Source organism: Pteropus medius, unplaced genomic scaffold (assembly GCF_902729225.1).
Source record: "Pteropus medius unplaced genomic scaffold, Ma_sr-lr_union100, whole genome shotgun sequence".
Classification (NCBI taxonomy): Eukaryota; Metazoa; Chordata; class Mammalia; order Chiroptera; family Pteropodidae; genus Pteropus; species Pteropus medius.
Window position 1 is genome coordinate 413,052 of NW_024349505.1, and position 27,364 is coordinate 440,415.

The window sequence follows — 27,364 nt, forward strand, 5'->3', positions numbered from 1 at the left end:
CAGGTGAATCAACTTTGTGCTAGAAGAGAATCAATTGCTTGATACAGCAAATGACAGTGGCCTTCAAACAACTTAAGACAACTTCAGATTTCTATACGTTCTGGATTAAAGTCAAGGTGGAACATCCTCAGATTGCCACAAAGCACTGAAAAGCCTGCTTCCATTTCCAACATCCTGTCTTTGTGAAGCAGGTTTATCTGTAGTGACAGTAACCAAAACAAGATTAGGAGTGGTCTGGACATTAGCAACACACTTCAGATGCCACTGTCTCCCATCACTCCCAGATGGGACTGTCTAGATGTAGGAAAACAAGCTCAGGGCTCCCAATTATTCTGTATTATGGTGAACAGTATAATTATTTCATTATATATTACAATGTAATAATAATGGAAATAGTCTACGGCCATGCCACCCTGAATAAGCCTGATCCCATTTGATCTCGGAAGCTAAGCAGGGTTGGGCCTGGTTAGTATGTGGATGCGAGACCACCTAGGAGGACCAGGTGCTGTAGGTGTAGAAAATAAAAAATAAGGGATTGTAAGCTGACAAGGTCCTTGCAATCTGTGAGGTCAATCAAGGGTTGCCTTGCCTAAAAAAAAAAAAAAAAAAGAATAAAAAGAAAAGCACACAATAAATGTAATGTGCTTGAATCATCTTGAAACCAACACCACTGCCACCCCACCTCCACCTCATCCCAACCCCACTCCTGCCCTGGTCCATGGAAAAACTGTCTTCCATGAAACTGGCCCCTGGTGCCAAAAAGGTTGGGGACCGCTGGTTTATAGGGAGTGTATATTTCCCCAAAGTAAACAGCACTATGCCTTACATGGAACTGGTCCTCAAAAAAATTGATTGACCAACTGATAGATTAAGAGAGAGTCCCCAGGTTGTAGGAGTCTGTGTGGTAGGCAGCACATTTTAGTTCTTGATTTTATGTTTTTTATATGGTTTTTAAAAAATCTATTGCTATTATGAACATATCTAGAAAAAATTCATTTGATAAATATTTAATGTGCTAAGGCATTGTGCTAGGTCTTAGAAGTAAAACAAACTCACTCTCTCCTGACTTCTAAACCCAAATTGCTAGCTTCCTTCTAGATATACCCATAGGTTCAAATCCAAGATTATCATCCTTATCCCTACAACACAGAAACAGATATTCCAAACTTGCTCCTTTTCAAAGTCTCAACATTTCTTGCAGGCTCTCCATTACCTTTGGGACACATGTCAATTACTGTTTCCACTTTAAAAAAATCTAAATTATATATTCATTCTATGAATGTAATGAGGAAACAGTAACAAGAGACCCTGTTCTTTACTCTTTTGCCAACTTAATAATACTATCGGGGAAATGCTCTCTGTTTATGTGTAGATCTGATATTAGCTGTGGGGCAGCTGCAATTTTAATTTATTATGTGATAAAAGAGTTTACGATTACTTTCTGAACATTATTTTTTAATTGAAGATTTTAAGTGGGACAAATGAAGCAAAGGAATTGTTATGCTTTTCATAGCCCTCTAGATATAAATCTTTTATGTAATGAAAAAATGTAATTAAATAAAACTCAAATTTAAAAAGCTAACAATTCATATTAATGATCTGTGGTACAGATGTTTAGTTTTCTGCCACAATTTCAATACATAATTAATTAGCTTCTAAAATAAAATACATGGAAAATTCAGGACTTGCTTGAATTTTAATGCAATAAATATGAACTAGATTTTTAGTTCTTTGTAACTTTCTGTAAAAATTCTACAGATGCATTGGTATAGATTATGTTAGGAATGGAATTTGGTTCCTATATTAGTTTTCCAGACAAACTGAAAGTAAGGCATCTTGGCACTTTTTGGCTTCTGCTCTAAATGGGTTATTTGCATTTTACTTGAATTAACTTGCAGAGTAATTGTTTATCTGTAAATCAGGATTAAAATAAAAGACTGGTAAATAAAAAATAGCAAATAGTAAATATAATCTGAAAGAATATTGTTAAGACATTTCTCCCACACCGTAACAGTGGTATAAAACATGAACGTGACGCTTGATAGGATCCACAATAAAGTAAGAAAATGTCTGTTCATGACTCTTTGTTGAAGGGTAACACATACCGACAGAATCCTGAAAAAGAGAAAACTGAATTATTTAGTATACGACTATGTTTAAATAATAACATATTTAACTAATATATTTTTTGTTAAAATGTCATGACACATAAATCAAATCTTTGACAATAGGCAGTTAATTAAAATTTTAAAATATTGACAGCAATTTACTGTGCTAATATGTATGTACAGTACTATACAAACATGAGTAATTCTTGACCTTTATAGTCTAAAAGGAAATTCTATATTTTGAAAAAGTGCTTTTAAACTGCTAATATTGCAAAAATTTCTATTTTGAAGCTCTTTTTTCTATCTTTGCTTTTTTTTTTTTTTTTTAAGAACATGGTCCATACATACTATGAGGGCAGGGGCTATGTTTCTTTTGTTTATCAACAAAAAGTGCCTAGCCAGCACAGTAGCTGATAAATAATAAATACTCAATAAATATTGAACTGATTAAATGAAGATACTCAGAAATTGTTTCATATGTATCAATAACCTGTATGATATTAAAATTCAATCTTCTGATTCTGTGATATTAGGACATTTATTGCATTCTTACTTATTTGACCTATAAGTCATGGTTTGACAGAAAACTATGTTTTACCCTGAGTTACAAATTTAACTATTAAATAAATAAGGACTACTACTAGAAATGTACGATAGAAAGGAGGCTAAGGAAAAAGTTCATACTGTTCTCCAAATAAAAGCATACCTTATCAACTTTTGATTTTAACAAAAAACTAAATATCATCATCTTTTTTCCTAGGTATTAACATCACCCTGGTTGCTAACTCCAGTTGTAACAATGCTATTAATAACAAATAATTAAATTCATTGGTTGCAAATTTCCCCTCAACACTTACATATGCTGTAACTTTAAAGATGGAAGAGGTAATTTGTATTTTCTTGGTTTGAGGATTCTTTCGAACACTGAAATGGGGGAGGGGGGAGGAGGAAAGGGTACATTTTAAATATAATAAGCATTGGCATAATACATTTAAAATAAGGATACCTTTTAGTATTCAGGTATTCTTATTCATATATAACATGGAAATATAAAATATTCAACTAAAGTGGTTTGAAAAGGATGGCATCTGCAGTTTCATTCAAGGATGAGGCAAAGTCAACTCAATTGAAATTGCAGAAAATTGAATTTTACAGTTAGAAGGTTTCAGGTCAGTCTGAGACTCTGATGATGAAATGACTCCCAAGCCACAGACAATTAATGGAAAAATAGGATTTGGTAAAAGTCACACTGAAGTGTAGACAGCTATAAGGGGCAGATAAATGCAAATGCTAGTTCTGCCGCTGATTTGTTATTTCACTTTGGGCAAGAGTAACCTTTCTGAACCTCAATTTTCACATGTAAACTAGGCATACTATGGTTCCTTTTAGGATTATAGGAGAATTAAGTGGGATAATGTATATGGAAACTATTTGTTAAATTATATAATACTAAATTGTATCATATTAAATGAATTTTCTCTCAGTAGCTCTCTTTCAGTTACTCTCCCCCACCCCCAAAAGATTACCTGTGGCAATATATAGTGAAGAAACAAACTGAGGACTGTGGAAATAAGCTACAGATAGATATTTATATATTAATCTACATATATATACATATTCAGAATGCTTTACAATCTACAAAATACCTTTATATAATTTACTTCATAAAGATCACACAAACTCTGAGGTAGCTATTATTTTGCCAATTTTATAAATAAAACTAGAGAAGTTTAATGATATATTTAAGACATTTTAACTAAAAGTAGTATTTCTGGGAATAGAATCTAGATAATACAGAGTCCAGTTCTTTCCCTAGACCTCATTTATACCTACACTATAAATACATATGCATCCAGGGTATTATTCAGGTGTGACATGTGTACATTAAATTTAAAGGAAGATATCCCTCTTCTTCATCTTATCAGGTGAAAGATTGCTTCTCCCTCCCTATTTATGTAAAATGAAGAGAGAAGAGAAGGAAGAAGGTGGACTATGTGGGAGGGTGATGGTATGTATGTGTGTTTGAGCTTGTGCAGCTATTGGGGAAGGCCAGACCTAAGCAATCTCAGGGTTCAAGATTCTTAGGCAGTTTTCATCTCTGAAACACTTTATTCAGATTTAAACCCAGGAAGCACGTAATTAAATTGATTTTTGTATAATTCTATGACATGGGTTGAGGTCTATTTCTTTTTTTTCTCTGTGCTTAAGATATACTGCTTGAAAGTTGAAGGCTACATTTAAAATTCTGTGCTTATCCAAGGGATGACTATAACCACTACATATAGAACACTTGTATATACCTACATAACCACCCAGATCAAAATATGAAACATATCTATGGTTATATCTAATTTTAAATATTGATCTGGAGGTGGTTATATAGGTGTAAACATATATAAAAATTCACTAACCTGTATGTACACTATGATTTGTTCACTTTACTATATGTAAATTACCCTTCAGTTTAAAAAAATCTTTAAAAAAACCTTTTAAAAATCTGTGCTTTTCAAATAAACTTAAAGGAAAATGTAGTATGTGATACTTCATTTAGCAATCACTTAACAAGTATTAACATGTGGTTCCTAACAGAAATAAATCATTTACTCCATTTTATCACCTCCAATTCTATATTACTGTTACTTTAAAATATCTTATAATTTGTCTAATTTTTTTATAGATTGGTATCATACATCTGATATCTCTTAAGAAAAAAAGAAAAGGAAATGTAAAGTGATATTCATTAGTGACTTCAGATGTGCTACTAACAATTGCATTGTATCAGATTTTTGGCAGTCACTAACTCATTCTTCTGATAACCATGGTTTTTAAGGATGCTGGGACATAATTCCCATATTGTTCTTTTTAAAAGTGCGATTATATTAATGGTCTAGAAATAAATAATATAATGAATGGGTTTTTTTTCTTTTTATCAATATCATTTGTGCCAATTCCTGAGTATTAGTCCCATATTGACTCTAAAAATGGTTACAGACCATTCTAGGTAACTCTGATCATTTTAAGAAACAAGAATCCCACTGTTTAATTAGCATCTGAAGGCTATAATCTAAGCCTCTCAGTTCAAATCATAAAATTTCACATCTGGGGCAGATATGTAGTTTGGGGAACCTCTCCAAAAACTTTGACAAGAGCATGTGTTTAATGTCTAAAAGTAGAAAAGACACAGGCACCATTAGTAACTATAGAATTATTTCTGCACAGATATTTTTGAAATGTAATGAAACAGCTGATCATTTACTCTCTAATAAAATGACTCTAAAATATTGCCTACATTATTTAAGGAACCATAATACTTGAAAAGAAGGTATTTTCCAACACATTTAAAAGGTATATTTTATAAGACTTGTAATAATGGATGAGGGAGAAACTATCTTAAGAACGTTTTTATCTCTTTTTTTGAGCCAGAGACTCCTAAAATCAGGCTCTGTAATGTGCCCCCAACATCCACAAACATAAGTAAAAATGGACTTCTTTGCTAGAATGAATTAGTGATGATGTTTTGCTACAAAGGCAGGTTAAATACTGTAAAGCAGCTACTACATGTATAACTAGAAAGACAGCAGATAGTTTCCTAAAGAATGTAAAAGGACTCAAAATTTAGGTAAAGGAACCGAAAAAAATATCCTTCCTTGTTAAGTTGATTTGTAAAAATAATTTAATTGGCTATATGGTTCACAAGTCTGATAAATTACTAATGATACTTCAAGTTCCACCTATGTGTCCTCTACTTATATATTCATTGATAAATGCTATACTGATCCACCCTACATCTTTACTTTAACCAAATGACACATCTGACCCAAATGAGCATGACCAATATTAGAAAAGCCACAAGTAGTGCATGTGATAAGCAAACCAACATAGCTCTCAAGGGACTCTGAGATAACCCATTCAATTGCTTTGTGTTGGCACCGAAGCCATTGTAAGCAAATATTTATTCCAATTATAATATTCTAGTGAAGGAAGACAATTATATATCCCCTCCTCATTTAGCAAAGAAAATCATAAGCATGCTTAAGTTTGGACCATGAGAGAAATATTTAATGGTTCTCAAAAAAAGTAATGCTGTAATTGGCTGGACTCCTTCTGGCCCTCGCCCCTAGAATGAGGACTTGCAGTGCTTCTTCCCTGAACTGGGAACAAACTGCCCTCCTCTTTGCTGGCCCTTGTGGACTTTGTTCCATCAAGACTTCTGACTATTGATACTGACAATTTCCTATTTTAAACTTCTGGGGTTATTTATTACAGTATAAAGAACTATAGACATTTGCCTATACCTAATTGAATATTTGATTATATAAAAACTTTACTTATAAAAGATTTTAAACAATTACTTTAATATTATTTAATGTTAGTTTGTTGTAATTTCCTTAAGGTTAAGGATTGTCTGATGCTCCTTTTGTGGTCTCTTTAGAGCTTGGCAGTTCTGTTTACAATATTAACACTTGCTGGTTGCCTAATTAAGTGATTCCATGGACACAATTCCTATTTCTCTGTAAGATGTTATGAATTTTGGCTACTCATTTAACAAGTGGCCATTATTCTTTGAGGCATGCTTTTTCTTAGCACCCAAAGAGTATAGAGGAGAATCACAGGTAAGAATCCAGGAAAGGGAATGTTAGAAAAAAAACAGCAGTTTCTTAAATGTTTAGGTTCTAAAGTTATTTCTATTTCAAATATCTCTAATAGAATTTCCTCCTCTACAGCGCATGGTAGTGAGGAATTTTACGGGTTCATGTGGCTGATGAGGGACAACATACTATGGTGGCAGTGCTGTGTGTGTGTGTGTGTTTGTGTGTATGTGTCTAGGGTATAATGAGGGGTATCTACAGGGAGTGCTAGGAGTAGTCTTGTAAGTTTTCATTAGCTGCAAATGATAAAGACAGAATATGTTTGATGTAGGTACGTGTATGCTTTTTCTGAAATTCTGTTTCTAATATAACTCTTCCAATAATCTTTAATAACTTTTTCATAAAAATCAGAGACAGCTTATAGAAATATTTGTTTTTAAAACCATGTCAGTAATAAACTAAATAAAATAGGTAAATCCTTCAGTTTGTTGTATAACTATAAGACACATGGAATGGATATGAGAATTGGAGTGTTGAGTATAAGTAACAATCAAGAATTCAATGAGAAGCTAATTCTGTTTTCCTGTTAAAGTAATTTTTATAACTAAACTCTGTGACCCTTTGCTTTCACTTGTTCCTATCCCCTTTGCCTATAAAGATGATCCAATATCTTCATCACTGAAAATCTCAACCAAAAAGTGTTTACTTCATTTAAAACTAAAGTATAACTAAGATTTATAAAGTTTTTATCCTTATTTAATCTTCAAAAAAGAAAAAAATAACCCTAGTGGAATATCTAAAACAGCCTGGGATTTGGGATTAGTTTGAAAAAGTAAAGATTACATCTAGATGAAAACTTTCCTGCCTCTTTAGAACAAAGGCAATCATTTTTTGACTGTTAGTCCAGCAAAATCAAGTATCAAATATCCCTTGAGATTTTTAAAAGGGGGCCTGGGTGAAAAAAAGGAGATTTGGAAGATGGCAGTTGCTAATAAGAGGTGGAGCAGGTAACAGGTCTGAATGAGGAAATAATAAGAGGCAGATAAAGAATGAGGAGACTGAGCACTAGAAGAGGGTCAGAGAAATCCAGAAATTTTTTAGCTTGGAAGAAGAGGAGGCTATGAGAAGGGGGTCAGGGTGGTGCCATTTTTACATACTTTGGTTGTTAACAGGACCACAAACAATAGATGCTGGGTAATCCCACCATAGTTAAACAGATAATTTACTCTATTAACCAGAGATTTACATATTGTAATCTAGCAACATTACCTCACTAGATCCTTATAGATAAGCTTTGTTGTTTCCAGATATGGATTAAGCACATCTTCATATTGACAAAGCGCTCCACCAAGGCAAAGATGTTTGAAAAGACAAAACAGGAACTCTTCTCTATCTGGTTGGCTGAATACTTCATATTTTTCTGAGTCTTCCACTAACAAAACCTATGTTGATAAAATTCATTTTAAAGTAACATAATTTGAGGTTCTAATTTTTATGTTTTTGAAAATTTCAATTTATATATTTAAAAATAATCTTCATCCTATTTTAAGAACCAATCCTAAGGTAACTGGAGAGAGTGATCTGTGAGATCTGCAGTAGTACTGTTTCCACCCATTTTATCATCAGGCACTGAAGTTCAATGAAAGGAATAAACCTAAAGCTAAGTCTTCTCTTCTACTTTATTTCTTTGTTCAAGTTTGTATCTTCAGTAATTGAAGTATTTCAGTTTTAGTACTGAGTCACCTTAAATCTTATTGGGAACCAATAGGAGCACCTATAAATGGAGGAACTTCTCCATCCCATAAGGTCCATAGTCTTTGCTTCTATCAAGGCTAAACACAATGGTCATTCTAAGTCCTCTCACTTTAAAGTGTTTAGATCACTACTTTCCTTACCCCCACAGTTACTCCACTTTGAACTATTCAGGTAACTGAAGCCTCATAACCATCTGTCCTTTTCCTGCTCTCCTCTAATAATACCACCTTACACATCACTAATCTACATTGACTCTTGCTCTCTTGAGACCTTGCTACTTCTTTCAGAAAACAGTTTGACTAGGTCTGATGTTGGGGATTTTCTTATACTATTGGGCATTACAATTGATTAATTTGTTGACTGTGGTGGACATGAATGAGGTGATGAGTATATGCTGTGACATATATTTATTTTATTGGATTATTTATACTCCACCTACTTTTAAAAAGAATGTGAAATAGCTAACAATAAAATATAGATAAAATGAGAAAAAATAATAAAAGACAGAAAACTCTAACCAAGAAATAAAGTGGGATGAAAAACAAACACACATGAAGAACTCAAAATGGAGAAAAGCTATAAAAACTGCATGTAACACTTAATAGTACCATACAGATAAAAGAAGGAAATATGAGTTATACGATAATCACTAATAGCAAGAAATACCCTTAATTAGGAAAATTGATAAGCTCAACATTTTATTTATACCAATCTCAAAAATCCATCACAAGATCATTATATAAGAGACATTTTAAAAAATAAACTCTATGGTGTTACTTATATACGGTTTACTTGTAATGACCTGATGAAAGCCAAAATTATACATAGTAAAATAAAGGTAAAGGGAAGTGGTCATTGTTTACTGCTCTCTGGGGGTGCCACTTGCATTTCTCCCTTCTTTCCTTCCTTCCCCCTCTGTAAGGAATAACGCGATACTGAAGCCCAAGTTTGTAGCTACTTAAAGATCTGGCTTAATACAAGGGTGACTAAACCCCTTTAGAATGAATAGTTAACACATTCTTTACAAGCGCTCTCAGATATTGAATTGATTAGGCTGTGCAACTAAAAATTACAATAATTAAAAAAATTTTGGAATGAATGTTAAAACAATAACATTCTATGGTTGATCTCTCTCTCCATCCACATACAGGTCTATTTAGTTTTGTAGCCCTCAGAGAGTTGGTATGCTATGGTTAATGAATGAAACTTCTGAGCCACAGTCAGGAAGGTTATTACCAGTACTTACGTTACACAATGTGCCAATAGAATCTGTGTTGCTGCACAATGGGGGGCCCTTTTTAGTTCAGGCTAAATCTGGTATTTATTTACTTTTCAGCCAGAAAGCAATCAAGTTAAAACTTTCCCTGTTGCCACAGAGTAGCAAAGAACACAGAGGAAAACATACAGGCAACTAGCAGAAAAACATGGGTCCTAGCACTTCCTGAATAGAGGTACTATTCATGACATAAATAAGACAGGCAGCAGCAAGCAGTGTTAAAGAGTACTCTATTGGAAAGCAAATCCTCCTTTAAAAGAAGTCTATTGCTGAGGCGCTCTCTGTAGTAGAAGTGTTGGTGAACTCTCCAAAATTAGGGGTAAGAGCCTTGAGACAAAAAGGTTAATAAAGTATGCCAACACAGATCAGTGACAGAAGAGCTTAGTCATACCCAAAAGGAGAGAAACCCACACTAGACCAGATATTTTCTGAATGAAAGTATTGTTATACATAAATATACTTCATTTAACTAAAGATCAACTTATATATAGTCTCATTCAATTGTGTGTTTGGTTATTCTCCATCGGTTCATTTTATTTTCTTAAACTAAGAGTTCTCTTAGGTATTGTACTAGTGTAGAGCAATGTACAGACAGGCCAGATGCCTCCTGGTCTCTTACAGACAAGATTCTTGTGTCCAGAATGGTGCATCAGTAGCTTCACTAGTTCATTTCCATCTGTATTTGCAATACATTAGACATCTCTTTCTCTCTTAATGTAGAATGGTAATAGTAATGAGCAGTAGTCGTTAATATTATCAAAAGCTTACTAAGTGCCAGGCATTGTGTTAACTACTTTAAATGCATTATCTCATATGATTCTTATACTATTCCTATTTTATAAAGAAACTGAAGCTTAGAGAGATTAAGTCTCACAGTTATTAAGAGGCAAAGCCTGGATTTGAACCTATTATACCAAAGCCCTAATTTATAACCACTTTGTAAATACTCTTTCTCAATAATTAAAATAATGATAATATATTTCATTTTAACAGCATTTCAGACTTTTTAAAAAGTTCATTTAAATGCTTCCTCCACTCATTTTCTCAACAATTTCAGGAAGAGGATAGAATGGACATTTTAATCTTGTAGTAGAGGTAAGATCTTGAGGTGCAAGATATTGATTTGCCTAAGAGCATCATTATCTTGTAAAACAAGTAACTCAGAAATTAGGTAAATAATCCATGTTTTGATTCCTAGGTCAGCACATCTCTCACTAAAACAAAAATTAACTTAATCAAATAGCTTTTTTGATCTCAGTGATAAGATGAAAGATTCTTTTACTTCAGGGATGTTTTCATTTGGTATGTTAAAAGCTCCACATTGAAGAAAAATAGCCATCAATTAAATAGGTCAGGATTTCTCTACTTTAGCATTACTTACATTTTGGGCCAGATAACTGTTATGAGGGGCTGTCCTGTGCATTATATGATGTTTAGCAGCATCCCTGGCCTCAACCCATTAAATACGGTAGCGCCCAGGTGAGAACTACTGAGATACACAAATAATTAAGTTGACAACAAAAGTCGCATCCAAGAAGAAATCTACCAATGTAATGATTATTACATTATTCATGGATAAGAGGTATTTAATGGGTTTTAGACAGGCAAAAGATTTTGACATTAAGCATTTCTTGAAATAAAATTCTATTGTGAAATTTAAAAATTCTGTACTTACTTTTCGTAACTCATCAGAAATAAGAAAGGGATCACAAAAAGAATCTAAACATTTAACAATATGTCCACTGTCTCGTACAATGTTTTCATCGTATAACCGATTAAAAAATGACATTGAAAGCTGTGTGCAAGGAACGTTTATAGCTTCAATTTTTTTCACTTCAGTTCCTGAAAAAAGATAATTTATAAAGACAAATAAAACTTAATTTAGAATTCTCAATTATTTCCAAAACAAATACCACTATGCAGAGGTTCAAAGTAATGAAGTCTGACATGTTTTGATACATTTAAAAGACACATTAGTTTAGAGATTTTATTAAATTTGTATTTTGCAAGCTTTTTCATTTTTATTAATCATTAGTTTATAACAAAATTTCACCATTCAGGCCTAGATAATAGATATATAAATTAGAAAATGCTTTAAAATGAAATAGATTTTTTGTGTAGTATGGGGTCCTTAGATCAGTTTTAATATATATATTAGAATTGCCTATAAAAGTACAGGAATTACTTTATATGACTTTGGATTTTTATTATGCTTAATGCTATATAATTCACATTACAAAAATTTTAATTAACATCATAATGGCTACTTCTAAAATCCTTGAGGGTGTCTTGAAAATGTTCCTATCCTTTTAAATTTCTCCCTTGTAATCTCAGTTAGTGTTTATTACAAAAAAAAGGTCTTCCTTTTTAAGGCAAATTTCAAACCAGACCCTAATCATTACAAGTTTAGAATTAGGGAAATTTGAAATCATGGTGTTTTGTCTATTTTTCTCTTGTAGTTCTAGTTCTTCTCCTTTCCACCCCTTCCCCATCCCACACTTATTTCCTGACCATGTCTTTCGGGAATGGATTTTCTGTTACTAGAAGTTCTGTTAAGTTACAGAAAGACATAAAGATTAAAGTGAATATTTTTATTATTGCCTCAGTGAATCACTCAATTTCTTGCTTTTATGCACCCATATATACAAATGCACTCACTCAAATATAGAGGGGTGGTGTTCTTTTTTCAAAGTTCTAGGGAGCTTATAAACCTAGATGTGGTGGCCCTTGGTGTGTCCTCTCCCAATATATCTGCTACATCTTTGGCCTGAGAAGTAGCTTGAGTTTAAGAGTAATGTTGGAGACTGTTTATACTTCTCCCTCTGGCTGTCCACCTAGAGTCCTGTTATGACTTGATCTAGGCTAGTGTAAAGGCAAGGATGCCTAGAGCCAGGAACTGTGTATGCCTCAGTAATTTCAAAAGCAATGCTGGTACGGAAAGCTTTTTATCAGAGGTAAAATTCTCTACAGGATTAAAAGGAAAAGACCACAGAAAATGATGGAGTAGGTCTGAGCAATATTAGAAGACAAAAGAACAAGAGCAGTGAAGAGCCAGACAGTCTCTAAAGATGGGTTGGCGGCCACAGAATAAGGGACTGATATTGGGCAACATTGCCATTTTAATAAGTCTATCCTAGCTCTGATTTGAGGAGTGACAGGAAGGTTTGGATGGTGAGAGAAGGTAATTAAATTAAAACTACTTAATCTGAGGCACAGAAATAGCATTTGCTAAGGACTGAATTGTCTCTCTAAAATCCATATGTTGAAGCCCTAACCCTCAATGTAATGGCATTTGGACAAGGGGCCTTTGGGAAGTGATTAGGGTTAGATAAGGTCATGGGTGAGGTTAAGTCTTCAACATATGAATTTTGAAGGGACACAATTAAGTCCATAGCATTCTGCCTTTAGGTCCCCAAAATTCATGTCCTTCTCATATGCAAAATACCTTTATTCTATCTCCAAAGCACCAAATCTTAACTCATTTCAGCATCAACTCTAAAGTCCAAAGTCTCATCTAAATCTCATCTAAATCAAATATTCATGAGACTAGAGGTATGATTCATCATGAGGCAAGAATTCCTCCCCAGCTACAAATCTGTGAAACCAGACAAGTTCTGTGCTTCCAAAATGCAACAGTGAGACAGGCAGAAGATAGACATTTCCATTCCGAAAGGGGGGAACAGGAAGGAATGATGGTCCTAAGCAAGCCTAAAATTCATCCAGGCAAATTCCATTAGATTTTAATCCTCAAGAATAATCCTCCTTGGTTCAATGTGCTGCCTTCCAGACCCCCTGGGAGTGCCCCCACCTCTGAGATTCTCCCCACCAAGGCAAAGTGTGTTGAAACTGAGGGGGTGGCTCTGATAATCTCTGAATTGCCTTCTCCGTCCTTCTCTTTTCTTGAAAAATAGATCATGTTTGCAGCCAAATGGCTCTATCGTACGGTCCTGTAGGGTCTAAGAAATCTGACAGCGTTCATTTCATCTCATTTTTTCTGTCCCCTTTAGTTCAAACTAGCAGTGTCTTTGCTGGTACAATCCCATCTCTGTTCCTGGCTTCTGTTGAGATGGCTGATTAAGTCCATGAATTGCACCTGTGATCTCTTTAGCATCTGGTAGCTCAGCCACACTATTAGTGTTCCCTTCAGAATAAGGTTTCTCTCGGACATGGTTCCATAGTGTAGTGGTTGGCACATCTGCTTTACACGCAGAAGGTCCTGGATTCGTGCCCCAGCAGAACCACAGTCCATAGTCTATGGCCATGCCATCCTGAACAAGCCCAATGTCTGATCTCGGAAGCTAAGGAGGGTCAGGCCTGGTTAGTACTTGGATGGGAGACTACCTAGGAAGACCAGGTACTGTAAGCATAACTAACAATAATAAATAAAAAAAGAATAAGGTTTTTCATTTTTTGCTATATGGATAGGCTGAGAATTTTCCAAATCATCAAGTTCAGGTTCCTGTTTGCTTAACAATTCCTTCTTCAATTCATCTTTCTCTTCATATTGTAAGCACTCCTTTAACACTTTGCTTAGAAGTCTTATCACTTGTTAAGTTCTACCTTCCACGAAACACTCGAAACAGGGGTCCCCAACCCCTGGGCTGCGGACTGGTACTGGTCTGTGGCCTGTTAGGAACCGGGCTGCACAGCAGGTGGTGAGCGACTGGCAAGCAAGTGAAGCTTCACCTGTATCTGCATCTATTCCCCAGGCTAACCTCAGATCATCAGGCATTAGATTCTCATAGGAGCACCAGTTCCTGGTGCCAAAAAGGTTGGGGACCGCTGCTCTAAAAACACAGTTCAGCAAGTTCTCTGCCATTTTCTGATGAGGACTGCCTTTCCTGCAGTTTCCAATAACACATTCCTCATTTCCATCTGAAACGTCACCACAGTCAGTCCTAACATCTAACACATTTCTAGCATGCACCTCAAAACTTGTCCAGCCAGTACCCATCACCACAGTTTCAAAGTCACTTCTACATTTTTAGATATTTTTTTACAGGATCACTCCACTTCCAAAATTTGTATGAGTCAGCTTGGGCTGCTATCGCAAAATACTATAGATTGGGTGGTTTAAACAACATTTATTTCTCACAGTTCTGGAGACCGGGAAGTCCAAGATCAAGGTGCTGGCTGATTCGGTTTCTGGTGAAGACTCTTTTCTTGGTTTGCAGATGGCTACCTTCTAGCTGTGTCTTTACATTGCAGAGAGCTCTGGTAAAGGCTCCTCTTCTTATAAAGGCACTAATCTCATGACTGAGGGTCCCTGAAGACCTCATATAAACCTAATTATCTCCCAAAGGCCTCATCCCCAAATACCATCACACTGAAGGTTAAGGGCTACAATATAAGAATTTTGGAGAGACACAAATCAGTCCATAGTGCATGTTATCTGTTATGCAGGAATTTGGTTAAATTATGTCTCCAGTATTTATAAGCCATTATTGCATAACCATGATCACGCAGAAAGTTAAAAATGTATTACTTTTCCCCCTTCATGCTAACATTATAATACACTGGTTGTCTCATTTTTATTTGGTGTCCAAGTTGGTGCTTTTCTGCCTATCCCACTAATATGGAAGTGGCAAAGACAGGATGGTGTAGTGGTCAAGGTCTCGAATTCTTAAGCCTGCATTTGAATCTCAACTCTACCTAGACAGCTGTGTAAAACTATGCAAATTACTTAGCTCATGCCTCTGACTCCTCATTTCTGAAATAGGGATTATGTAATACCTTCCTCAGAGTTGTTCTGAGAATTAAAGGAGGTAATGTGTATAATGCTCTTAGCTGAGCACATGGAAAGCACCCATTATATGTTATATGTTAGTCAAAAAAGGACAAAACGTGAAGGGGCTATTGCAGCTAGCTGAGAGGATGGCTCAGCACCAACAACTGGCAATCAAGGCAGTGCAGCCAGTAGTGAAGTAGGTTCCATCTTACTTTAAAATTGGTACACTTGCTAGAAAAATGTCTTTTCTCTCATTTTAAAAAGCTGTTTCTTCGCTTATCTAGGCCCCCAGAGGAAAATTAGAGAGAAGATGGCCAATATTTCAGAAAAGCAAATAGGAGGAAAAAACAAGCTAATGAAAAGAGTACATGCAATCTACTAGAAACTTCTGCTTTTGAAATGAGTGCTGCTTCTTCTGCCCTATTTTTCAGAGTACTTCTTATTAAGTCTGTCAGGCACATGTGGAATTTTAGAACCTCTCTTTTAGCAATGCCTTTTCCAAAAACTAGAAAAAAGTAAGTGCTGTTTTGTGAAGTATGTACCAATACGGGAGGAAGATTGAACACTTTTTTCAATGAATCTTATTTTTTATAAATGAATTGACTGAAGTTACTGTAAACATGCTTTACAAATACTGTGATACATGGCTCTCATTGTTTTCTTTGAAGATGTTTGAATTGGTAAATGTATTTGCTCACTCCATTTAACTTTGTAAGTACTCTATAAATTTTGCAGTAGTCCTTAAGCCAAAAGCAATAAAATCTGACCTACTAAGTCTAATATCATGTACTGCTTGTAATCTTGTTTTTAACTAACACTAAGAATAGTTATTTTTGTGTAAGTTTACTAGAATTTCATAAAAATGCAATATAATAATCCACCAAAACAACCCCATCCAATTTAAAATCAACTTGCTTTTTCTTGGGTTCAAATTCACATTACCAATCAGATTTTCCTTGTAAATGAAATGATTGTTCTATTTTTAAAGGCCTCAATCTAAAATTTAAAATATAGTGTTCATATACAAATGGTTGCCAGATTGGGGGCAGGTGGGTGAAAAAGGTGAAGGGATAAAGAAGTATAAATTGCCAGTTATGAAAAATCATGGGGATGTAAAGTATAGCACAGGGAATATAGTCAATAATATTATAATAACTATGTATGGTATCAGATGGGTACTGGACTTATCTGGGTGATTACTTTGTAAGTTATATAAATGTCTAATCACTATGTTGTACACCTAAAACAAATATAATATTGTATGTCAACTATAATTGAAAATATAAGAATTAAATTATAAATAAATAAAAATTAAAAAATATATGGTTCATTTTTTTGGTTTTCAAAGTAGTCCTCTATGACATCTATGATTTATTCCCTGACTTGAGATCTCTTATTTAAGAGATCTAAGTGTTATTGTCTGGATAATTTTCTTTAAAGATTTCTAACTGTGTTTCAGTGCACTATGAAAATATTATCTAAAGTTCTCCCTTTGAGAATTTAAGACTCTCTTCTCCAAGATTTAACATATTATTTTCTTAAAATTTACATTTATTGGGGTGACAGGTATTATTAATTTTAAAGAATGTCCCATGATGTCTACATCCTGTCAGAAATCCACTACCCTGCCCCAACTGAAATTTTGCCCAAGTATCCTGAGATCTGTAGAATCTTACCTGACCTCTTCCCCCTGGGCAGATTTACCACTCCCCTCCTCTTGCTCCCACTGCTATGGTAGCACCTGTGATACATTATTGCACGCTAAAAAAAAAATTATATATATAATTTTATATATATCTAAATATATAGACATATATAAAATTATATATATAATATAAAATATATATAAAATTATATATATCTATATATAAATATATATATAAAATTATATATATAAGATATCTATATATATCTATATATTTAGATATATATAAAATTATATATATAATATATATATAAAGTTCCTTGAGTTCAGGTTTTCTCTTATTCACTTTAATGTTCCCCTGCATCTGGCAGAGTCCATGGAAGGTACACAATAAACACTTTCCAAATTAATGAAAAGAGAGAAAAATTACATTTTTGTGCTAAGCTAGGTTAGTAGAAGTAGACTCCTGGGAGAAAGATTCCCTGGCACAGCTGATCATACTTGACCTTGATGTTATCAAACAAATGAGTCATTATTCATAATCTGTATTTTAATAAAAATTCCTGAGGCAAAATTTTGTTATAATAGTAAAATAGTCATCTAAAAAGATAAAAATAAATTTTATTTACCTAATGTAATCCACTGTCCAGAAGAATCTGAAATTAACTTCAAATTGGGAATAACATTTGGGTCTTTGAAAAAAGCCTAAAATATAAATTCGAGGGGAGTAAGTTAGATACTTTATTACAAACAATAAGAATTAACTTCTAAAAAAAACTATAGTAAAATCTCATTTCACTCAATTGGAGTAGGACAATTTTAAATTGGTACTATATCTAAGACATGAATGCTTTATAAAGATATGACGTTTTGTTACCTTCAAGATGGAACAGTATTAACAACACTGTTTGTTAAAGTACACATATCTTTGACAATTTAATAAATATAATGATTTACAGTGAAAAGTAGTTTATATAATGTTTGAAAATTTTGTTTTCCTTCAATCTTGTTTTCCCAATTGTCTTAGTAATCACTATTCCCACCCCCACCCCCAACAAGATCTAAATCTAAAAGTAATCACCAATTTAATTCTATCCAAGGAGCACCATAGAAAAGCAATAGATCTGACTTCCTAAGAATGAAAATTTTCTCTATGGCAAAATAAAGTAGTCAAGAATTTTAGTCCCAAGCACAAGCCGCTACTCTGACTCAAAAGATCAGAAGGGAAATTTATTAAAAGTATCTCGGCAGTCCACATGGTTTCCAAGAGGTGGAGAGAATCGGGCTAACGGCTGGGCTCTGTGAACAACCCAAAATAATATGAAGAACTGCCCTGATGAGGAAATAGCCTCAAACACCAAACATCATCAAACACCAAAGAAAGCTACCGTTATCTTTTCCTCACCACGGCTACTGCTGCGACAGGACTGCCCTTCCTGAAAGCTGGACACCTCTGCACCACCTTGCCAGTGAAATAGATTCTCTGTACACCTCTTTTCTTAAGTTGCTTGCTTTGAAATCTCAGTCTTGCACTGATATGTCTGATTAGTAATCCTAGATCTCAGGTTTGTGCTTCTAGTGCACAAGAGGCAAGTGTTTTGGGTTCCACTTTGAACTTCCTAAATATAAAATTACCCCAAACACATATATGTTCAAAAGGTGCCAGGCAGTCAAAATAATAATAATGATAATAATGAGCAATAAAAAAACCAATAGATTAGGAGGAAATATTTGCAACAAATATAATTTTTTTTATTAAAAAGGAGGGCTGACATCCCCAATAATTAAGATAAAACATGATTTAAAAATGGTCAAATGATATAAAATGTCACATAAAAAGAATAGCCAATAAACTTATGAAAAGATACTCAACTTCAAGAGCAGTGAGAGAAATGAAAATAAAAACTAGAAGATATCACTTTTACCCACCCATTACATTGGCAAGATTTAAAGGCTAGTAACTTTTGGTAAAAATACTGGAAAATATGCACTCTCACACTGGTGGAAATGTGGATCTTTATAACCTTTGTGAAGTAATTGGATATTATCTTGAACATTAAAGACATGCATATCTTATGATCCAACAAATTCCACTTTTGGGTATGTCTCCTGCAGAAATGAAATCACCAGTAGATTTACATATAAGGATATTTTTTATAATATTGTTTGTAGTGTCAAAACCCAGAAACAACTTCACTGTCCATCAGTGGAAGAAAGGTTGAATAAAATGCAGTATATCTCCATTAGTAGTATGCAGTTATTGAAAAGAAAGTCCATATTAGAATAGAATGTAGACTCCACAGGAGTAGAGGCCTTGTTTTTCTTCCTAATTGCTATATATCCAGGGCCTAGAACAGGGTCTGGCATACAGCAGTTACTCAGTAAACATTTGCTGTACTGACTTTGAAAGAAAACCATAAGCATTTTGAGTGGAAAAATAGTAAGAGTAATATGTATGATAAAACAAAGCAAAATAAAGCCTCTATTTATATAAAGAAAAATATGGAAGAATATATACCAAACCATTAAAACAAAAAAACCAGTTACCTCAGAAGTGGTAGCTGTAGGCTTGTGAGAAGAGCGGGTGGAGAAGGTAGGGAGTAGCGTTGGGATAGAGAAAGATTGTCAATTCTATGAAGTGTTATGTGTTGTTTAGACTGTTACAATAAGTATTCTCGTATTTCAACATTCCCTTTAAGCTCTCACTCTTTTCCTAAACAGCTTTGTGAAAGAGGAATCGTTTTCACTTCTCTGTCTACTAGTTATTCTGTATCTGGCTCAGGCTCCCATCCCTCAACTAAAAGTACACTTCACTTCCTAATTCCAAAATCAAAAAGACAGTCTCTAACTTCATGGAGTTTTCAGTCTCCCTCTCTAAAAGGGGAGATATTAACTAACATGCCGTGAGAATTATAAAGTATAGGGTGCTATAGAAGTACATAGTAGGCAGACCTAACATAATGGTGTTGAGAAGTTAATGCAGAAAGAACATTTAGTTTAGATATGTAAAATGAGTATATACTGGTAAATGTTTAACAACTGATAGCCCTCCCTCCCAAAAAAGTGCTCATTTGTAGCAACTGATTTCCATGGTAGATTTTTAAGCTGCCAATAGTTTAGAAACCAGCAAACAAAGATTCCTGAAAATTTAGCCAACATGCTATCCTAATGTAGTTCTTGCATAACACTGGAAAGACTATTATTTGAGGAGAAAAATAGCAAGTTTAAGGTCTGTAAGGTAAGAAAAGATGGGGCATCCTAATCAAGAAAAATAAAGAGGTTCAACAATGGTCAGATGAGGTTGGGGAGTTAAACTAGACCTTGTAGGTTAAGTCAAAAATTTTAATCTTGATCTAAGATCGCTCTAGATTGATCAGTATTTTGACCTAAGGGCAGTGAGAAGACACTGAAAGGATTTAAATGGAGGAAAAGTGGTTAGAGTCATATTTTTAAAGGTTCATTTTAGCTTAGGTGTAGAGAATGAGTTGAAAGGCTATATAGACTGGTTAGGAGGGAGTGGGGCTGTTATAATGCAAGATGATCTGCTATTCACATCAGTCAAGCTGATAGAAAGTAGGGAGGTAGGAAGGTGGATGGATTTCAGTTAATATTTAGGTGGAAGGGACAAAGGGAGAAGAAGGAATCAAAGATGACTCCTAGCATTTTTGCATGAAAAACCAGGAAGAATGAATATCATTTAGTACAGTCTTCAACCTTTTTGGCACTAGAGACCGGTGATCCTATGAGAAGCTAGTGTCTGATGATCTGAGCTGGAGCTGAGGAGGTGATGCTAGTGTTGGGGAGCAGCTGCAAATACAGAAGTTTGGCTCGCTTGACAGCTGCTCACTTCCTGCTGTGGTGCAGGGAGGTGGGTGGGAAGGCAGGTGGGGCGGCTGGGAAGACGACGAGGTGTATGATATAAAGATAATACATTCAACAAGTATTTGTGAATGTCTACACTATGCCAAGCAGGACAAAATCCCTGTTCCCATGGAGTTTACATTCTAGTGGTGGAGGATAAAGGTAAACATGTTAGAGATTCATACAAACTCAATTACAAAAAAGTAGCTTTTCCTCAAATTATTCCTCAGGAAAAAAGGAAGTTACCTTATAACTTTACAAAGTCTTTTAAACTAGTGTTTGTGCAACTATTTCAGTTTATGTAATATACATTTTGAGGGGTGAAAAAAAATATGAGCTGGAATTAACCTCAGTCAATACTTGTTTTGAATGCTTTTTAGAGGTCTTCTGAATGAATCAGTGAAAGGGGAAATTTAATTCAGATTTAGTAATTATTTCTGGGTGATATCAATTTATAATTACATTTAGATGTCATTATAAATGGAAGTAGGCTAAGTGGCCTGCAGTGAGTTGACCTGGAGCCAGTGAAAATGTCTTCATAGAGGCCCTTAAATAAAGCAATATGATAGCTGTTATCAACATTACAATTATATACCTCAAGAATGAATTAGAAAGGAAAAAACCCTACTCTAATGCAAATAGTATTTGGGGTTTGTTATAGAATTTCCAGTGAGGCATAGAAGGGTTTCCCTGTTATCTCAAATAACTAAGTTAATATGCTCTGGAAAAACATTAATGATTCATAAACTAATTACAGTGATAACAAAGATACTGATGTCAAAATGCATGTGGAGATTTGAATAAACTTGTTTCATAAAATGTGAGAGTGGAAAAGTATTTCTCTTTTTTTAAGCATTTCTAAATTAATATACTTTTTATATATAATTTTTAATGTATATCTACTATATGCCACACATATGAAATATAAGTAGGTATTTGACTATATCATCTATATGGCACACTGCTCACTTCTGATCCAATATCAATTCTCTCCTTTAAGGGATCCCAATTTTATTTGGGACAGCAATATGCTCAGCTAAAAGTCTGCACTTTCCAGTCTCTGTGGTATGTGGCCATGAGATATAACCAGTCTGGTCGTGAAATGTAATTAGAAGTGTTGTTAGACCTCTGCAAATTAAGATGTTTCCTTATAGTTTATGTGGCAGATTCCCCTCATTATCCCTAGTCCCAAGATGAGGATGCCAACATTACATACTGAGCCCAGAGCTCTCTCTTGAGACTCAAAGTGAGATCTTTTATTCAACTATGTAGGATATTGCCGCTTGGACACACCTCAAATTTAACATGCCTAAAATTGAACTCATTTAATTTATTCATTTGCATTTTCTATGCATTTGACAGCATCATGTCACTCTAGTCAACCACATCAGAAACTTGGTTATCCTACATATTCCCCTCTGTTTTACTCTCAATATCTTATCAGTCCTAGAGTATTGCCTTTCTCCTAAACATCTCTTCAGGCCATTCTGCTGCTACTGTCTTAATCCAGGAAATCACCATATACTGTTTCGAGAACAAGTTTCCAATTTGGTCTTACTGCTTCTAGACTCAGTGCTAACAATCCACTCTCCACACTTCTGCCACACTGATTTTATATTTTATTATCCAGCTGAAAAGCTTTCAGTGAGTCCCCATTAGCTAGACAAAGCTCAAACTCCTTTGCATGGCACAAAAGGCCTTCTAAAGTATCATTCTACTCATCTAACATTATCTACCTATTTTGTCTACCTGATAAACTTCTCATCTTTCAAGGCCTAGTGCAAGTGACTTTTTTTATAAACCTTCATCTGATTGCCTCAGTCAAAAACAAATTACTTTCTCTTTTGTGCCACCAGAGTAGCTTGCACATGTTATGTATAGTTTCTCACTCTACAATGAAATTTTTGGTGTCTTTCCTTTTTCTTAACTGTGTCTTGTTCATCCGTGCAGACCTAGGAACTAAAGAAGTTTGTCGGATGAATGTTCCCTTCCTTCTTTCCATCCATTTACTACCACACAAATGAATGTCGGAACATAATTTGTTTTTAAATTGAAAGGGAAACCCAAAATCTGGAATTCTAGTTTAAACAATATCCTTTGTTCGGTTATGAGTTTCTGTAGTAGAAATGACATGGAAGTTAAATCAGAAGGCCTGGATTCCACTATTTGCTTTGAATTCTTGCATAAATTATTAAACCATTCTCAGCTTCAGTTTACCTAGCTATAATATGGGGGTCAACACCAAACTTATCAGATTGCTGTAAAGATAAGTGACAAATGTATAAAAAGTGATGAAAGCTAAATCTGGCACACATAAGCCACTATTGCTATAGAAAAGCACTTTGAAAAATAGTATAAAAATGTTTACAATAGAACTTATGTGAGCCAGTCATATTGTGAAATATTTTATATATATATAATTTGTTAATTGTCATAACAATTGCATCATATATTCAGCATTATTTTCATATTCAAAAAGTTATGTGTTAAGCACATGATCCTTCTGCAGAAGAGCAAACAGAGGCTGAGGAAGGTTAAGTACTTTGCCCCATGTCATGCAGTTTGTAAGTAGCAGAGTTGGAATTTGAACACATAGCTAATGAGAGGACAAATCAGGGGAGGATTCAGGTTTTATAGGGCCTTAAGCTTATATAATTGTAGTGGTACTAAGAAAACAAAAACATCTATTTTTGGAAATTTTCAAAAAACATATGGCCATCATACCATACTGCTAGAATCTCTCAGAGTTCCTTGAAGTGGTTTTGCAAGTGAGGAGCTTGAGCCAGTGAGGAGTCCTATAAAGACTCATCATCTTCAACGTAAACCTCCTTCTAGGATATGCTCTTAGCCACAATGCTTTATTTCCCTCAAATTAGTTATGTGGGGAAAAACAAAGATTGTAAGGGTACATTTCTTTGACCTGAAATATGGGAATAACACTGTCTACCTCAAGGGAAAAAAATTAGGATAAATAAAATGAATATTTTGAAAATTAGAAAAAAAATTGCTGGTATTAAGGAAACCTGTTGTACTTTATGGATGACTCTTGACTATAATGAAGAATTCTGTGTCTATTCAACAATCTAAATAAATTCTACACCCTCCCCTATGAAATCTGTCTAGACACCAATGCCCCTCCATTGGTGATATTTTTCTCTGTGCCTAGGGCACCTGATATATCCTCCACTATAGTAATTATTTTGTGTCGTAGAGAACTTTTTATATTTCTAACTTCTAACACTGTATATGCCTTGCAAGCTGGGATTAGAGCATTTTATCTTTTAAACATGCCTCAGCAGGAACATAGTAAGTATTCAACAAATATTTGAGTGACTTATGTTAAAAATTTTACAGCAGTCTAAAATTTGGCGAATTAAATCCTAAACCTTTTTTAAAAAAATTACTGAGAGCCAGTACTAATATAAAAAATATAAAAATCTAACCAGGAATATTTGAGAAATGTTATTAATGTCATCATAGGTAGCATAATAGCATTATATTAATGTTATAACACTATCTTAGGGAAAGGGAAATAGACATTTAACCAATTTACCCTTCCTTAAGGGCCAAACAGTGTGCCCATCAAAATTCATGTCCTTCCTGGAACCTCAGAAAGTGACCTTAGTTGGAAACGGAGTTACTGCAGATGTAATTAGCTAATATGATGTTCTGTTGGAGTAGGGTGGGCCCTTAATTCAATATGACCAGTGTTCTTATAAAAAGAGGAGACACAGACAGAGACACATGAAGGGAGAGGGCTAAGTGACAGGGAAAGAGATTAAAGCTCTGCAGCTGCAACCCAAGGAATGCCAAGGCAACCAGTAGAAGCTACAGATTTCAGAGGGAGCATAATCCTGCCTACACCTTGATTTTGGACTTCTAGCTTCCAAAACTGTGAGATAATACATTTATGTTGTTTTAAGCCACCCAGTTTGCAATACTTTACCACAGCAGCCCCGGGAAACTAATATACACTCATGGTAAATATTTTGGTGTATTAGATTATTATTTCTTTCACTGCACCTATCACTCTATGAGACGATCTGACTTTTTTGTTTATTGGCAGTCTTGCCACAGGCCTTTAAGATCCCTGAAAGCCAGGCTCCTGTCTATCTTGTTCCGTCTTGTATCCCCAGCACATTCTGACAGAGTTCCTAGCACATGGTAGGCCCTCAGGAAGTGTTGGTGAATAAGTGAATAAACTATGCCAACTATACACTAAAGTCAATGCCTTAACGACAAGGATGGCAAAGATAGTATCACAGACCATAGCAGTATTTTCCATTTGATTGAGGAGAAAAAAACCCAGGATTTAAAATAACGTGACTGAATTATAATGAATGCACCAGTTTTTCCCTTTTCAAAGCACTCACTTCTAGTGGCTAAAGAAAGACTTATTCCGTTTGGAATTCCTCATTTGGAACTGCTGTTAAGAGCACGTTCTTACAAGTGTAGATTTGATTTCGAGAAACCAAAATTAATTTGAAGGTAAGCCTAGTAAATAAAGCCAGGCAATAATACACAAAAATGAGGTGTGCCTACTAAAAATAGAGACTGACTTTCCAAAATTGAAAAAGATCTCTATGGCAGGATACTGAAGATGAGTTAATGTATGATGATGGGAAATGTAAAAGTAGCTTTTAAAATTTATCATTTGCACCTTTCGTTATTCTCAAACTCCAAGAAAACGACGTCACTAAGTAATGGAGTGTTCCTAATACAACATGCCGAAGTGGGGAAAAAATTTTTAAATCAGTGGAGGTCCACAGAACTCTCCAACCCCCATACCAACCATAACGAAATCATCCTTTCGATAGGCCTGAAACTTCTGGTCAAACCCGAATGCCTGCGCCTGGATTCTGCCCAGCATGGACCTAGAGCAAAGGAAGAAACGAAAGTCAGCTGTGGGCAGGCACCCTCTGAGAACACACATTCTGCCAGTCCCACCCACCCAGTCCACCCCTGGGCAGGTGTTATTGCAGCCTCAGGGTTTCACTCAGGATGAGGCCGATCCAAACCGCGAGGCCTCGACGCCTGACCCACGTCTCCACAGCCGCCAAGGCCAAGGGGCTCTTCTCTCCTTGCCCCTCGGCCTCTCACCACTGGCGGAGCCGGCTGGTTGTCTCCCGCGTGCTCAAAGATTGGAAGCTTTTCTGAGGCAGGAATCTGAAGTAGTAGCCGCCCAAATCCCCCGGCTCCCCGGCTGCCATCGTGGTACTGGGTGCGCATTAGTGTGGCCGTTTCCATAGAGACGCGGCGGCCCGCCGTTGTGGGGGCGGGGCGAAACGGGACGGGGCGGGGCTACGCGTCCACGCGTCCACTCGAACCCGCAGACCTGCCTCACCTCAGGGCGGGGCAGGGGCTCCTAGAGAAGGAAATCGGCGTCGGCTCTCCTGGGTACTGGTACCACCGCTCCTATCTCGTCCCAGCACGCCCACTCCTCCACCCTTGGCCTGGCAGTTATGGAAACTAGGGGTCCGAGATAAAGGAAAATTGCCAGTACATACTTGTAGAAATTAACTCTTAATAATAATTATTCAGCCTGGTTAATTTCCTGGTTTCAAACGCTGTAATCTTGGATTTATAGTTATCTAAGTTTGATGACTCAAACATTTCTGAAGAAAAATTATTCTGAATTAATTAGATTTATCTACTTTGGAAGACAAATGTCTATGTGACTACTTGGGAAACTATTCTCTTACTATCTGCTGCTTTTTTAAAAAGGTTAACATCCCAAGGCTAAAACAGTTTTTCTATATACACTATAGTACAATATATTGTTTAATAGAAACATATTTCTCATTTTCTGTTGAAAATTATCTTTTGTGTCTATAATTTTTGTTGTTTTGTCTAATTGCAGCGTGTCTGGCTTCAGAATGCAGCGTTCTTTTCCATCTCTCTGCTAATTCCCTTTCCTTTCCCCCTAGTCTTAAAAAACTGATCTTGATTATTCCTGAGCAGCAGCAGCAGGAGAAAGGGAAACACTCACACACACTACTAACTTTCATCGTTGATTAGTACTCCATTGCATTACTATACTACAGTTTATGTTTTGGGGTGGTTTACAGTTCGAGGGTATTCTGAAAACAGCTATGAACATTTGGGCGCATGTCTTTTGACAGACTTATGTACTCGTTCCAAAAGAAATATATGTAAGGTTAGAATTAGTCATAGGGCATACTGGTTTTATTAAATACTGCCAAAAAGTTTTCTAAAGTAGATCAATTTACACCCCAGTCAGCAATGTGTGACATTTTCAGTTCTACATTTTTGCAAACACACAGTATTTTCATCTATTTAAATTTTAGCTGTTCTGGTGAGGTTGTATTAATTTTTCGTCGTGATTGTTAATTTGCATTTCCTTGATAATTAATGTTGTCGAACAATTTTTTACCTGCTTAT

The 27,364-nt window shown here is 35.2% G+C and overlaps 1 protein-coding gene and 1 pseudogene across 1 annotated transcript; one reads left to right on the forward strand and one right to left on the reverse strand.

Moving 5' to 3' along the window:
- The first annotated feature begins 395 nt into the window (after positions 1-395).
- LOC120618141 (uncharacterized) lies at positions 396-514 on the forward strand (annotated as a pseudogene).
- A 920-nt stretch (positions 515-1,434) lies between these two features.
- CFAP300 (cilia and flagella associated protein 300) lies at positions 1,435-26,233 on the reverse strand. Its single transcript, XM_039881966.1, has 7 exons — positions 26,063-26,233; positions 25,755-25,836; positions 17,731-17,806; positions 11,404-11,570; positions 7,967-8,139; positions 2,966-3,032; positions 1,435-2,115 (listed from the first exon to the last, which is right to left on the reverse strand). The coding sequence occupies exons 1-7, from the start codon at positions 26,170-26,172 to the stop codon at positions 1,987-1,989; spliced, it is 804 nt and encodes a 267-aa protein (XP_039737900.1). The 5' UTR covers positions 26,173-26,233; the 3' UTR covers positions 1,435-1,986.
- Between the last annotated feature and the right edge of the window lie 1,131 nt (positions 26,234-27,364).